This window comes from Engystomops pustulosus, chromosome 2 (assembly GCF_040894005.1).
Source record: "Engystomops pustulosus chromosome 2, aEngPut4.maternal, whole genome shotgun sequence".
NCBI lineage: Eukaryota > Metazoa > Chordata > Amphibia > Anura > Leptodactylidae > Engystomops > Engystomops pustulosus.
In genome coordinates this window covers 59,184,580-59,200,242 of record NC_092412.1, presented here as the reverse complement: position 1 = coordinate 59,200,242, position 15,663 = coordinate 59,184,580, and the positions used below count along the sequence as shown (strand labels likewise).

The following is a 15,663-nucleotide window of genomic DNA, read 5'->3' as shown; positions in this document are numbered from 1 at the left end:
GCTGCTTCTACTCAATAGAACCAAATGGGCTGAATACTGTGATAATGAACATGTGATATTTCAGTATTTCTTGTTTAATAAATTAGCAAAAATATCTACATTTTTTTGTTTTTTAAATCAAGATGGGGTGATGAGTGTAAATTAATGGGCAAAAATTTTTTTTTTAACTTATCAATTGGCTGCAATAAAACAAAGTGAAAAATTGTAAAAGGTCTGACTACTGTCCGCACCCACTGTATACTCCAGTATAAGATCATCTGTATACTTTGACAGTTTAAAAGAAAACTCAATTTACAAGATTTCTGGTAACTCCAAGGTCAAGCAGGTTACTCCCTGACCTGAATAGCTAAAATAGCTTTCAAAGGCAGATTCTATTTGTGTATACCTGGAAGCCTTAATGAACCTCATGAAAACAAGAATGGGATATTTGACAACCTCACCACTGATTATTATAACTGTGCAAATAATTCGTAAAATGTTCAGACATAGAAGCAGATTTTAGATCACTATTTTTGAGACGTCTGCAAAGCCGAATTACACCAAAGAGATGTAAAATGTTCTACGCTGTAGCTGTAGGCTACAAAAACCAACATACCTTGAACACTTTGATCTGGCAGCTGGCCGAATGCAGGTGCTCCGTGTATTCACCGTTCTCATTTTCTTTGAAAGTGTCAATTTGGATTCGGAAAGGTACACCCTTCTCACCCCCGTGCTTCCTCATTGTAAATTCGGTACTAATGCAGTGAACCTACCACGATACAAAATACAGAAGCCAAATAAGTCAGTAGCGCATTTCATATATCAGATTACTTCCCACCTTCTAAAAGGGACTCTTTTTACCATATAAAACTACTGCAGTAAGGCTAGCATCCCTGTTGTGTAACCACAGCTTTGTGCATGTTGCTAGATGCAGCAAGACTGATTCATGAATTTATATTCTGGGATTGTAGCTGGATTATGTGAACTGGTGTGCGAGCCCTCTTCCATGAGCCCCTCCTCCTGCCAAACACCTACTACAGGGGGTAGGATGTGTATTGAGCTCTAAGCAGTCCGCACACACCAGCGCACCACACTGTTCCAAATCCAATTACAATCCAGGAATACAAATGCTATGTGCCTACACTACAGGGATGGTACCCAATACCTTCTGTAGCTTTGTAAGGACAAGGCTGCTGATAGTCTCCTTTTTAGCCCTCCACTCCCAGACCAATTGCTAATTCTGTTTTTTTATTTTATTTTAACTAGAGAACAAAATTAGCCTCAGCAGCTTTAATGCATGGAAACAGAGCTGTCCTAGTGATACAGTGCGTTCAGACGTTCAGTTTTACAGATGCAGTTTTTGTTCTCCAAACCAGGAGTAGAATGAGAAAATAAAGGAGAGGAGTAGCAGGTCTCAATGATATGCTCTCACCCATTATAATCCACACCTGGTTTGGGCCTCAAAAACTCCACCTGTAAAACTGAACGCAGCCAAAAGTCCTCCAATAAAATGTAAAGTTTGAATAATTTCCACTCTGCTTTAGCTAAAAAGTCCCTCTTGTAAAGCATGCAGGTACCACATAACTCACCAGTCATTGCAGGAAGATACATGGGAGCTTTAGTCATTTTTGTGTTAGTTTATATAAATAGTTTCATCACCACAGATAAAATATATTTGTTAACCATTTTTTTTTAATAACGTCCATGGACAGATTGTTGTTGACAAACTAGGACTAAGGTATGGTGTAAATGAAATATTCTTCTTTAGCAACAACCAGTGTCCTTTGTGGATAAAGTGGGAAAGGACCAAACTCTACAAAGCTTGTATAATATATATGTATCATTTCTGATAACTGCAGGACTGCCCCCCATAGAACATTGCAAGTGCCTTTCACTGGGTAGTACAAGCACAGAGAAGAAAGTAACAAATGCATTTTTCACTTTTATGGGGTTGATGGAGAAGGTGCACAGAATGAAGGGAGCAGGGGAAACACTTACTGCACCTCCAATTGCACAGGATACAGAACAATAAAAATAACACAAATTCTCTTACTTGTATAAAGACAGATGTTCTTTTGGCAGGATCCCAGAGAAATTCAACAGTGTTCAGTTGAGTTGGATTCGCTCTTGGGTCAATAATACCCACAGACATGGGGACATCTAGAATTATTAGAAAAGGAGTATTTATTCTAAGACCATATAAAAACAGAATAGATGTTTTTTGAGGTTAATAACCTCTCTTCATACCAAGGTTCTAAAATTAAAAAACAATAAATATGTGGGTATTCGGCAATTCACAAAGATGCTTTGCATTTCCAATGTGCGGGGGAACTGTAACGAAGCAACATTTAAATACTCCACAACTTGTGTACCTGGGACCGTCATAATAAAAGGATAAAATCCATAGGCACCACATAACATTACAAGATCTGAACACCAAAAACACCATGGTTCAGCAGCAACTTCTAATGATCAATTTGTAGAAGATTAATGTCTGGAAATAAGAACTTTAAGTAATCCAGAAAATATGTGAGCGATTTGAATCTATTGACCTCCATCAGGACAAATAATTTTATCTTTAGAACAAAACAACATGTGCAGTACAAACATAGCCTGAAGATAAGCAGAAGACGTGGCAGATATACCAAGAGGCCCTAGCCCAAATCAATTCTACCCCACGTTCAGCTTATTGTAGAAATCAGCTATAAACTGTGCCGGTGATACTGTTTAGGCTATATTAAATTTGGGATGTCCCTGCTCCTACACTCCCAATATTCAAACTAGTGGCGTGAGGAGGGAGAGGTGCAAGTGGTGTACAAGGCATGATAAAAACACATCATGAATGCTTAAAGCGGTTTCCCCAGTGACAACAAGTAAGCCCCTGGCCACAGAATTAAAGGGGTCCCCTTGATAGGATCCTCACAGATTGGCGGTGTGTTGTACCCAAAGAATAACAGAGCAGCTGATCACGCAACTCTATTCATCACTATGGTACGGGGACAGAGATAGCGGAGCACCATACTTCACTCTATTCGCCAGATTCCGCATCCCCGAGATTAAAATAGAGCATCTGGGTGCATGTGCAACAAGCTGCTCAATTCATCTAAGGCTACATTGACACTAACGTGTGCCCGTCGTGCTGCAGCATGGCAGACACACATCAGCACGCGGGAGAGGAGGAGGAGGGGGTGAGCGCTGTTCGCCCCTCTATAGAGATAGATTGTGTATGGCGCGGTAATACGGGGAAAGATAGGACAAGTCCCATCTTTTCCCTGGGTACAGAACGGTACCGCACTCTGACTCTGCATTGTGGATTTTCTGTGCTGAAGAAAAATCATGAAAACATAAAAATCGAAGGGCAACTTTCTTGCACATTGGGGGAAATTCATCAGAGGTGTCTGAAGTAAAACTGTTCTAGATGTCCATGGAATCAAATCAGAGCTCAGCCATGAGCAACCAAAACAGTTCTGCTATCAGACACTTCTGATAAATCTCCCCCCACTAAACTCAAGCTGCAGATATTGCAACCAAAATGCTACTAGGGTAAAAAACTGCCAATTATGTTGCAGAATGTGGCAAGAGAGGAATCCAATATTAAGCAGATTTAGGAACTGTAATTTATCAGTTTTTCAGATTTGTTACCTATATCAAGTATTCGGTCTCCAGGCCTGTTCCACCGCCAGCCCTCCAGCTGCTGGTGCTCCGTGTACTGCAAGCGCCGGTCATGAAATACTACTCTGAAGATGCTCTATAAGCAGAGAAACAAGGAAACTACTTCAGAACACATTTTAGATACTTCTATCCACTTACAGCATCCTTCATCTATACATTAGCATGAGCACACACCACATCTAGGATAGTTTGCTGCTACAAGTTTCATACCCACTAACAATCCACTGTCCACTATGGTATGATTTGTCCTCCACTCCGCTCCCCCTTGTGTGTGGTCACAGCAGGGATGTAACCAGTTCAATGTATGAGAAGCAGCACATGTCAAATACTTACCTTTACTAGCTTGCTATTCAGCTCAGGCAGTTCTCCTAGTTTTCTATTATCCAACATCCTGATTTCATAGGACTGGCCTGTAGGCAATAAATAAGTTGGAGTTTAAAAAATTAAAATAAAAAAAAAATAACTAAAACGCAAAGTGTCTATACTTTCAATCAGTTAACATAACAGAACCCAGAATTTCAACAGAAGTCAATGGAGAACAGGACAAAGCACTATCCTGCGCTCCATAGATTTCTATGGTATTTCAAGACAGCATGGCCTAAATACAGAAGTCCCTGTGCTTGTGATCGCCATTCTGACAGCAGAGACGCCACAGGGAAGAGTCCTCTTTGCACCCTGCTGCAGGATCTGGCCATAGTTGTTTTTGGTCTACTTTTTCAGAGCAGGTGCTGTGGAGACACCCTGAACACAGGCAGCTGTAAATCACTGCCTGCCGCAGGTATTCACTCCTCCCTCTTTTCTGGGAAAAAAAATTGCATTGTAATGTGGCTTCCCTCCATTATAATGATGCATTGGGAATCCTAAAGACGTGTCCCAAAATTGGTGGGCAGGAACCAGATATGAAGCGAGTGACCATCTCACTTCTGCCTTTGTTTTCCCTTTTAATAAATCTGACCCTGTAGTTTTATTTTTACAACAAAACAATGGTATAAGTTACCCGAGTAGTTTCTTTATATTTATTGTTGGGTTTTGCTTACAAAAAGTAGCTTCTTTGCAGATATTTAGAGATGACTTTTCCTCACTTTTTTAATTTTTTTTTTTTTTTTGCCCTTGGATAGTAAAAATCACATTAAAATGAAAAAGTGAACAGTAAATTTCACTGGTACTGTACTATTTGCTGAAAATCCAGTAGGTTTGCACCTGACCTTGGATGTTTGCCCATACTGACAAGCAGGCAACGCTGCAAGGAGTTTGTCAGCTCCGAAAAGGAGGTTATGAACACGTACAGAAAAAAGTAGGTGGATGTCTCAGAAGTGGGCGAAGAGGTAATATTTCTTACACAGAGGAATTCATGTTTATACATAATGACTTACAGACCGTGATCCCCTGGAAGCAAAGAATGTGACAGCCCTTCCATCATAATATATGTGCACAGAGAGCAGACTCTGCAGGGCTACAAGTCATGAACAATCCAGTATAGAGGATTCTCCTTCTCAACACATCCATGTAAATGCATACAGCATGTATTTGCATTGGTTTCACTGCACTAAATGTGTGCAGAACATCCACTGCATACAATAGTAAAGGTGTAACTTGTCTATGACATTTTGGTTCTCAGCTGATTTTACAATTGCTGCATGTCAATTTTTCTCAGTGTTGAGAGAAACTTAAATCTTTACATGAATTACATTATGCTGTAGATTTTGAGTTCATTTTAGAAATCTAATGATAATCTTGCCTAATGTAACAGATATGAAAGAGGATCCATATAGCAATAGTTAAAAAAAAAATGCATATCCAAAACAAAGAAATCAAAGAGACTGGGCCATGGTTTGATAAATGTGTTTTCAGTAAACATTCAGTATATACAACAGGAAAGGTCCCAACGTACATTCTGAAACTGTCTGTAAACATGTGCCGCGGTCCAATTTTCGCAGCCCATATAGAATAGGCGTGTGTGGCCGAGTCACAAACCAGTGACAGCAGAAGAGCCAGCTGAGCTACAAAAACACTTTAGGAATAGCACAATGACCAACAGTAGTGATAAATCCCAAAAGAGCTCCATGCAACTGATGCAATAGAAGAGAAGAAGTACTTTGTGTTAAGAGGTAATATAGCGAAAGCCAAAATATGGTATCAGCCATAGCCAAACTAGATATTGTCTACATGAACTGTATGATAACGCAAATAATTCACCTTGATTGAGATAAGTTAGGGTCTCTTCGTGAAGCTTCACAGCGGGGGAGGTAGCCGTACACAGCACATACTGGAAAGGGAGGATCTTGTTTTCATTTTCGGAAGGCAGACTTGACTCTTCTTGCTTGAAGATAGGCAGGGCAAGTACATCACTAGAACAAAACAAAGCAAGCTCAGCAAGACTTTATAGGTCGATACTCTGGATGAAGAATGTCATACATATTACATAGACCACAAATACTTCTACATCATTATAGGCTGGAACGCTAGAATGCTCCAGTCAAAAGGAGATGTCCACTTTCTGCAGATAACCCATATTGTTATATACAATTTTACAATATACTTTCTGTATCAATTCCTCACATTGTTCTATATCAGTTTTCTAACAGCTATGATTATTGTAATGAGCCAAGCACCTGTATGACATCACGACCATATGTATGACCATGGAGCAGTGTGTATGCACAGGAAGTGCACAACGAAGTTTACTGTAGAATGACAGCAGAGACCTATCAGACAGGGTGAAATTGATAAAGTATATTGGAAGACATACTAACGTTTCAATACGCAAACAATATTAATTATTGGCTTAAAGTGGACAAACCATTAAAGGAGGATACAAAAAGGATTATCACATAGTTCTCGCAAAAGGCAGAGATGTCTCTAGCTGCCCATGTGATGCTGGGCTGTATCATAATGGCATTACTGGAATGCAATTTTTAAAAAAATTAGATCCTGTGTGCAGAACGAAAACTCTTTGAAGACCCTGGAAAAGCCATGGCAAAATCCCTCTCACACATCCATTGGAAGGCGCCAGAAAGCCATACAGGGAATTATGGTATTTGACCCGTATTGTCTTGCAGAAAACCATGGTCAGGCACTTCCATGTGCCATAGCTCCAAGTTGCTAATTTGTGGTTCATCGGCTGTGCATGACTATATTGTTGACCGATGCATGCAACAGGCAGTCATCTACCTATATTTAAGGACCTTTACCAAAGATAAAATTATCAAGTTGGCCCAAACAGCTAAAATTACTGTATAGGTGAACCATTTTTTTTTATATTAATCTTCCACTATATTTCTCAGTACATGTCAAAAACAAAATGCAGAAAATCCCCCCAGGCTACCAACAGTGAATTTCTAGTTAGACACTGGGCACTTCCCAAAATAAAGAGTGTTATTCCAATATGCCACATTATGGCATATTACAGGCATCAACAACGACGTGAAGTACGGTAGCTACTTGTATGAGCTGGAAACAGGAACCGTTATGCACTTAGTAGATGTGTAAACTACATATTTCATCCAGACGTAATATGAAGACACCACAAATGTGCTGACCGCACACGATATCAGATAAGAAGCAGTTTGTACGCACTGTATTATATCAAAATCTAAAACCACTTAGAAAAACATTCAATTAATTTTTTTTGTTTCTACCTCAGATGCTAATAGATTCAGTGCTGGACAGACGACACTCTCCTTTGGAACACTTTTGGTAAATTCTAACCACTCCATATAGGAAAGATTGGGAGGGCATGCTGCCAGCTTAACTAATTGTTAATAAAACGTTACCATTCCAGAAAATGTAAGACACCACTTCAGACAGAAGGAAAAGAGAGGAACCACAGCATCTTCATATCATGGGACCCGATGTGTGAAGCACAGACCTGATTTAATAAGACACAATACTTATGTACTAATTACTTTTAATCTGTGCCAAATGTTGAAACCCCACAAAATGCTCCTAAACAGCACAACCATCCCTAGCAAACCATTACCAAAGCATCTATCAGAAGAAATCCTGTGTGACTGGCCGCCTATTAGAGCGGCAACCCATACCAAGATAAGGATCTGCCTGGCATAAACTTGGCGCTTTGAAGATATAGCTGCAGGCAGATGACAAATAAGTGTGGCCTAATAGAAATTGTCCATCTCGTAAAAACAAGAAAAAGTCATCTGAGGGCAGAGCCAAATAACCATGAGCTGGGAACATGGAACTAATGACTGTGCTTAGGATCAGTTGGAAAGGATCCGGTCTAGGGGGGGTATGTAGCAGACAAAGCAGAAGGGTTCATCTCAGGGAACTTTCATCTGCAGCCGCAGTCTATAGGAATGTGTGTGATATCCATTGTTTCCAACAGATAGCAAGCATACCTATATAGTTCTATAGACTCATACACAGCAGTGGCTTCCATGTCCCTGTGTACGAGGCGACACCCCGGGCCACAGATTATAGAGCAGGTCCTATCAATGCCCCGAGGCATGGCCAATCTTTCCTACAGTCATCAGCACAAGAGTGGACCTCACACACCAATGACAGACGGGCTATAAAAAAAGGCACCATGAGTCTGAGGTAAAAGGTGTACAATATGGGACCACAGAGTGAGGAATTTAAGAAAACCAATAAAGAAGGACTGTTAGATTGCCCCGCACCAGACAGGTCATGCAAATCAAATGGCACAACAGACCCCACCACAACATGTGAACCTTCGCCCCTACAATGCATAAGAGGTTACTACTTCAATAAGAAAACCTTAAACTGTCAGGAATCTCATTTGTAGCTGATGAGTTTCCAACCACCATTACCCTCATGTTTTTTTTGTATTCAAGTCTGTAGTCATGTTTACAATGGCTGCTATGCCTGAAAATAAATCTGCCAAATCCCAAATAATGAGTTGGCACCATGCTGAAAAGTTTGCGAAGTACGTGAATGGAAGGTAGCAATGGCAAAAGGTCCCAGTGTCTGTCTCATAGGAATGTTGCTTGCCTTGGCACACATGGGAAACAACTGCTGGCTTTGTGTAAGCACAATGTATTAAAAAGGGACATTTTTCCATACCTGCATCTAATACAGCATGATGAAACGTGGATGCAGGACTAAAACAAACAAAGCTCAAATGAACCTACTGAACACATTCCAGGCACAGATCCCGCATCACATTCAGCATACCCCGGCAACTAAGCCACCGTAAAACACAACAAAAAGTCAAAAATCTAATTAAAAATTTTTTTTTACATCCCATGTACAATGAAATCAGACTGTTCCTGCTGAAAAGATGGCTATAAGCTTGTGTCATCCACAATGTCAGATTTCCAAAAAGTTTCGAGTTGCCAGAATTTTGTTTACATTTGAAATACAAAAAAACTGCTCATTGTGCAATGGTCTGACAGAATTTCAAAAAGTTTTCAGGCAGCAGACAAGAGAGTCTACACATTGCATAATGTCTCTTCCATAACATTAATGTAAAACCTAAAATCGTTTTTCCCCCCTCCAGCACTACACCCATAGTTTACAAGATAATCACACACAAGTTTTACTTGTCCACCATACGTCTAACCGGAAGAACAACTCTGACAGGACGTGGAGGGAACATCTGTACTGTAAACATGAAATTCACATCAAGATCCAAGACTACCAAGATTGTTGTGTTTGGTATGGAAACAAACTATGAAATGCTGAAGTACCTACAAGTTTCTGAGGACTTGAGTGGGTATGGACAGAGTATAGCTCAATGGGGAACCCACTAATAAGCAAAGGTGTTACTAAAAATACTATCACAAAAAGTCAGTAGTAACATTTCACTAACGCCCCTATGAAGGACTGGAGATAAACTGCTTCCAGACACTTCTGGTGCCACTTATCTGGGGGGTAGTCAAGCCCTCATACACTGCTGATCATCTGTACTATCTGAGAAATGTTTACTGTCCACAACCAAACACACAGGGAAATCTTGCTAGATTACTCGCCCACCAGATAGAGCATTATGACTAAATGTAGTTCTTCAAATAGATCTTTACTACAGACATACCAATACACAGCAGAAAAGTGCATTATCATCCCAAAAAGTGACATGTCAGGATGAGCCATGAACATTACTTATGGCCACACAATCATTTTTCAGTCCATTACTTCTTAGTCACCTCAGTACTGGGAGGAGGAGACCAGAGGTAATGATGTCTCCCAAAACTTCACATAAATAGGGGGGGGGGGGGGGGGATTTTGTTTTGTGTGACCCTTAAGACTCATAACCATCTCTCAGACAACTGGAAATCTTTTTTTTTTTCTGGGGCATGAGCGAGCACCATCATTAATAACGGTCTGATGAGCGTTTCACAGATGAGGAACACGGTCAGAATGAAGAGCAAAGAATAACGATAATAGACTTCCATAGTAACCAAGACCAAAGGTTCATGTAGGCCTGTGCATACATGGGAACCACCAGCCCCATCATAAACAGACGTTCTCCCTTCCATTACTTCTGTAGCCGAGTCGCAATCAGTAGAAGGTAAAATGTTAATTATATTATTGTAACTAAGAAAATGTTCTCTTATGGAAATTAAAACTGATGTCAATGTTTCCATGACCTATAACAGTGATGGTAAACCTTTTAGGGACCGAGTGCCCAAACTACAACAAAGACCCGCTTATTTATGGCAAAGTGCCAACACAAATTTAATTTGTGATTTATACTCCCTTCTCTGTCACAGTTTTCATTGATACCAGCACCTGAGGACACCAATAAAGCAGAAAATAGTCCCAGGTAGCCCTGTCACTTTAAAATAGCTCTGTGCACAGCAAGTCCTGGGCTGTCTGGGACTGCAGGAATATACCTGGAGTCATCTCTGGTGATGGCCTAAGTGCCCATGGAAAGGGCTCAGAGTGCCACCTCTGGCACCAGTGCCATAGGTTAGCCATCACTGACCTATAGGATGCCTGGCCAAGGATATAGTCACCGCACAACACCTAGAGCTCTGCCTGGGAGCTCAACATTCCTGGAAAATCGGGATCTGAATTTATTTCATCACTTCAGGAAACTTTTAGATATGTTCCATAGAAATAAGGGAGATTTAGGGAAAATAAAAATCTTTCTAGAGTCCTATCTCAAAAAAATAAAACAAAAAGCAACTATAAATCAAGTTGTAGCAAAGCGATAGGGTCAATTCACATCACAGTTTTCATTTCTGTTATAATCTGTAAAGGAACCATCGTCAATGGACTGTTTGGAGCTTCCCATTTATTTTATGATATTTTTGCTGTATTTATTTGTTAAAGATAAAAGGTTTTCTTTGACATCTGGAAGCAGATGCTTTTTAAATACTTTCTGTCTAATATAAATTATATACTGTCTAACATAAATTATATAAAGATAGTAACTGAAAACAACAGAAAGCAGACAGTCCAGCATGGATAAACCAGGGACATTTACTTATAGGTCCAGGCACTGTGATTTCCCTCTTACAATTTTACCCCATTTTATTGATGGGTGGGCGGGGACTCTCTAAGAAGACACTTCATGATCCTTCTGTGCTATGAGACACTGTGCTTAGATTATCATAGTTCAGGGTTTATCTACACTGTTACAATGTTAAAAAGCTAAATTATTTGTTCCTGACACATAGAAAGAGGAGACATATCAATGATGATGAAATTCACGAGATGTATATAAAACACAATGACACCCTCAGCTATGCAAACTCCCCTATAATACACACAGTCAGCTCTGCTATATTTATCCCTTCCCTGGATGAAGACCTTATCCGTCTGTAGCTAGAAGAGCAAGTGCCTGCACCCTGCTGTTTTCTGGAAGGAAGTGTCTGATTTGGCCTCATAATGCAGGGGGAGGGGTAGGAGACAGAGAGCCCTGTTGTGTGAATACAAGAGAAGGTATTGATAAGAAAAATCAGGCAATATTCAGAAGATTTACAGTCGTATCCAGGGGCAACCAAATTGTAAAAAACAAGGACTGATAGAGACAGATTGGAATTAGATATGTGAAATGCTGTATATTTGTTGATAACCGTGTATTAGAGAATGTGTTATTTCGTGATCCTCAGTATATTTAAGACTCTTGTCTCCTTGCGAATACCCCTTTAAGAACAATCAACTTACAGACCTCTCTGCCCACTGTGACCTTAAATGAAGCCCTCTGAATGCTGGTGAACAATTTGGCAAGCTCTGTGTAATCTGTGTGTGCTATATAAATAAAGAATTATTAATGCTGAACTTTAGCCACAGGTTGAATGGACAGCATCAATGGTGTTTGCAATGTAGCTTTATTAATAAGCTTTGTTCCCTATTGCAGCGCAACATTTTCAAAATCCTTTTACAAGGAAAAAAATAAATAAATAAATAAGTGTTAGATGCTTTTTGCGTTTTTTTTTTTCTAAACCCTCTTACATCCACCCCCCCCTCCCCCCCAATGGCTCCAGTTCTCTTAGACTCTCTCAAGGAATTCCATATCTGAATATCTTTCTACAGGCTCTAGTCGCCCTTTTCTTTAAATATCACCTGTCCTACCACTTCTGCTGGCTGCATGCTCAGATACTGTAAAATACCTGCGGTATGCCGGCAGAGCTATAGGGAGTGGTGGGAGAATGACATCACATCAGTGTTACATGTATACCCCTCTTTACACTGTACAGGGGTTGGAGCAGGTGGAATGTGAATAAATTAAAAAAAAAAAAAAACTTCTTCCAAATGCATTCATATAGTGTCTCACCCACATACACAGGCCCTACAGGTGATGGGGGTGCCCATGTTACCCCTGCACGGATAGAGCACTGGTCATACATCTCTGCAGAACTGCCAGAGATAATGAAGTTCTGCACTTAGTTTTCCATACAGATTTCAGGCTAAGTTTACACCCACGTATGACAGATAACATTAAACATTCCTTCACTACCAGCAGAAAGAATAGCACAGCCGCCTGCACTACTAACAACAGAATGTGTAACGGGAGGTTCACTAAAGTCTACAGGTAATGGAAGGTGAACTGCAAACTTTTTGATCACTTTCCATTTTTAGTTTCTGTTACATCAGAGTACAACAGAAAGCCCAAACACATGTATTAGTCTGACTATTACTAAATTCAGAAAGGGTTAAAAGAGGCAACTGGTGGGAATCCAAAGTGGTCAATTCCTTACTGGCCAGAAACTTAGTATCTCTGCATAGCTATAAATTGCCAAACCCCTTAATGCATACCATATGGTAGGAGCCTGCTTGAAAACAGCAAAAAGCATCTAAACAGTCCACTGCTAAAGTGATGAAGCTGAGAAACAGCCTTGGAATGAAAAAACATCCAGTTTTAATGGGAGTGTAAAACATGAAAAGGTGGAGGAGTTGTCCAATAACAACCACTTATTTTTTTTATTGTTTTTAAAGATCTGAACGGTTCACACCAGAAACTCCTCATTATCCTTGAAAGTTTTTTTTTTTCTCTCCCCCTTACAATATTATGACAAGAAAATGATCAAGATGGTTTACAAAGAAACAAATAGTCTAAACATAACTTTATGATATTCTCATAATGCTGACATCTTACTTCTAAACAAGTTCTCTCCATGGTTTATCAGAACCATCCAATTGCCTTCAGGGTGGCACAGGGACCCCCATAACTCTCACTCCCTGCGGGACCCGCCCGCCCCAGCCACCACCCCTGTGGGTGGTGCAGGAAACCCCAGCCTACCCTCACCACTCCAGGGTGGTGCAGAGACCCCCATAATGCCCCCCAGGGTGTTGTAGAGACCCTCATAATGCCCTCCACTGTTCTGGGGTGTTGCAGAGATCCCCCCACCACTGTAAATTGGTGCAGGGACATCCCTAATCCCACCACCGCTTCAGGGTGGGGCAGGGACCCCAAATAATGCTGGGACTCCCATAGTCCCTGCACCCCTGCAGGTTGGTGGGGGGACCTGCAATAACCCCAGCGAGGATCTGATAAAGCTGGGGGGTATGATCAGGGACCCTCCTAAACCCCCAGGGAGAGGGCCAGCAGGGAGCCTAATACACACGACCCAGTGACATGGACAGATCTCAACATGACCCGGTAATCAGATATTTACCTCATACTGTAGGCGCCAGCACCCAACTCTTGCCCAATCCCGGATAGACTGGCATCAAAGTCCTGCACCAGTCCAGACTCGATGACTTCGTCTGCCAGCGGCAGCTTGAGTGCCCAGGCCATGCTTGCAGGAGCCGGTCTTGTAGCTGTTACAGTGGAGAGAGTTCTCGGTGAGTGGAGACACAAGAGACCTACTACACAATGTCCTTATTAACCCCTAAGCCCCGGAGCGCAGCCCCCAGTGTACGCGGTAATATGGCTGTCGGAGGAGGACATGCCAGGGCTGGGTCACTCCTGCGGATGGCTGCCCGGCTACACAGACATGTATGTATGCAGGAGCCCTGCGCGCAGCTTCCTAGGAGATCATGGTGGGCGCTGAGGGAGGCTGCACCGTGCTGCTGGGAGGGGGTAGTGCGCGCCTCGTCACTCAGGACATGTAGCGGGTACCTCCGGCCGGGCTCCTCTCCGCTGGCTCCCGCGGGACACAAGTGACAAGCAGTCAGGCGGCTCAACAAGGCAACATGGAGGAAGAGCAAGAGCAGCGGCTGCCGACACGACGCACAGCGTGACGTCACTGGAACACGCCCTCTACTCGGCAGCAATCCACCAATCAGAGGCTTGTCACGAACGTCCCAGAGGGGAGGCTGGCAGACTCACGGCGCACTACTAGCGGGGCGGCAGACAGCGGGAGGGGCTAATAGGCGGAACTGCTCTCTGATTGGCCTATTAGTTAAATGAGCATGGAGCGTGACGTAGCAACATGTCACACGGGAAGTAGAGAGTGTGCGGGACCTATTACATAAGCGCAGTGACCCCGCCGGCCGGGACACTGGGACAGACGGAGCTGTGTATGTCCGCATAGAGCGGAGTGTACTCTGTACTCATAGTGCGTTTTTAAAAAAATTCTGTAGGTGAGCTGAACAGGCGTCTGAAAAACCGAGCAGTACAATGTATAGAACCTACAACATGTGCACATGATGTGTAGTAATCCAAGATTTATCAGTGGGAAAGCTACAATGTAATGCAGTAGCATTCAAGTAGATTAGATTTAACCAAAGTAATTCAAACATTGTGTTACTTATCCCTTGAGAAAATTGGCCTGTTATGTTGAAAATAAAATAAGCAACTTCAATTTTTTTAGTGGTGGACACTGAATTTTTGGGCACAGCTTTTTTAAAGGGAACCTGTCAGCAGAAATTGACCTAATAAACCACTACCAGTATGTCATCTAGCAGCTGAACAGCTTAGATCATGTCTATGTGATGGCCCAGCGGGTGGCATTGTGCAGAATATCTATCTTGAATTGACATGTAATTTGGTTGTATGAAGTCAAGGAGGCAGAGAGTCAAGTGAAGTCAAATTTATCTCACTTCAGAATGACATCACTAACCATATCTCCTTCTGAGGAAAGCTTGACTTCAATGCTGAGCTCTCCGCCTCCATGACTTTATACAACCAATTTACAACTGGCTCCAAAGTTGATTTTCCAGATGATGCCACCACACTGGGTCATGAAAGAAACGTTATCTCTCTGCTTCACAACATACTGATAATGTACTGATAATGTTAGGTCAATTTTTGAGGATAGTTTCCCTTTAACATGAAATTGGCAATAGCTATTGATGAAAATTTCATGGAGATTTTTTTATGGGTAGCATGTTAGATCACAGCTGAAAAATCTGCATCAATACTCATAACAGAAATCGCATGAAATATAAAGATTTTCTGAATGACTACTCCCCAGCTTACGTACAAGATAAGTTCTTTAGATTTGTTCTTAAAGGGAACCTACCACCACAAATCTACCTATAAAGGTAGATCGGGTGGTAGGTGGATCAATGGGATGTGAGGATAGCCCTTTTAAGGGCTAATCCTCACGTCCCCGCACTTCTTTAGTAACTTTTATTTGACATTTATGGTAATTTTATTATGCGGCTACTGGGGCGTGGAGTAGCCGCATCTGAGGTTAC

The 15,663-nt window shown here is 41.6% G+C and overlaps 1 protein-coding gene across 1 annotated transcript in view; it reads right to left on the bottom strand.

The window, feature by feature from the left end:
- The window catches only part of TFCP2 (transcription factor CP2), a 35,568-nt gene extending 21,189 nt beyond the window's left edge, over positions 1 to 14,379 (bottom strand). The window contains exons 1-7 of the mRNA XM_072134797.1: positions 14,141 to 14,379; positions 13,695 to 13,839; positions 5,848 to 5,999; positions 3,985 to 4,061; positions 3,622 to 3,727; positions 2,033 to 2,139; positions 596 to 748 (exon numbers count right to left, since the gene is read on the bottom strand). Of these exons, the coding sequence (XP_071990898.1) occupies positions 596 to 748; positions 2,033 to 2,139; positions 3,622 to 3,727; positions 3,985 to 4,061; positions 5,848 to 5,999; positions 13,695 to 13,816 (717 nt within the window). The 5' untranslated portion in view covers positions 13,817 to 13,839; positions 14,141 to 14,379. The remainder of the gene's footprint in view (positions 1 to 595; positions 749 to 2,032; positions 2,140 to 3,621; positions 3,728 to 3,984; positions 4,062 to 5,847; positions 6,000 to 13,694; positions 13,840 to 14,140) is intronic.
- Positions 14,380 to 15,663: the final 1,284 nt, after the last annotated feature.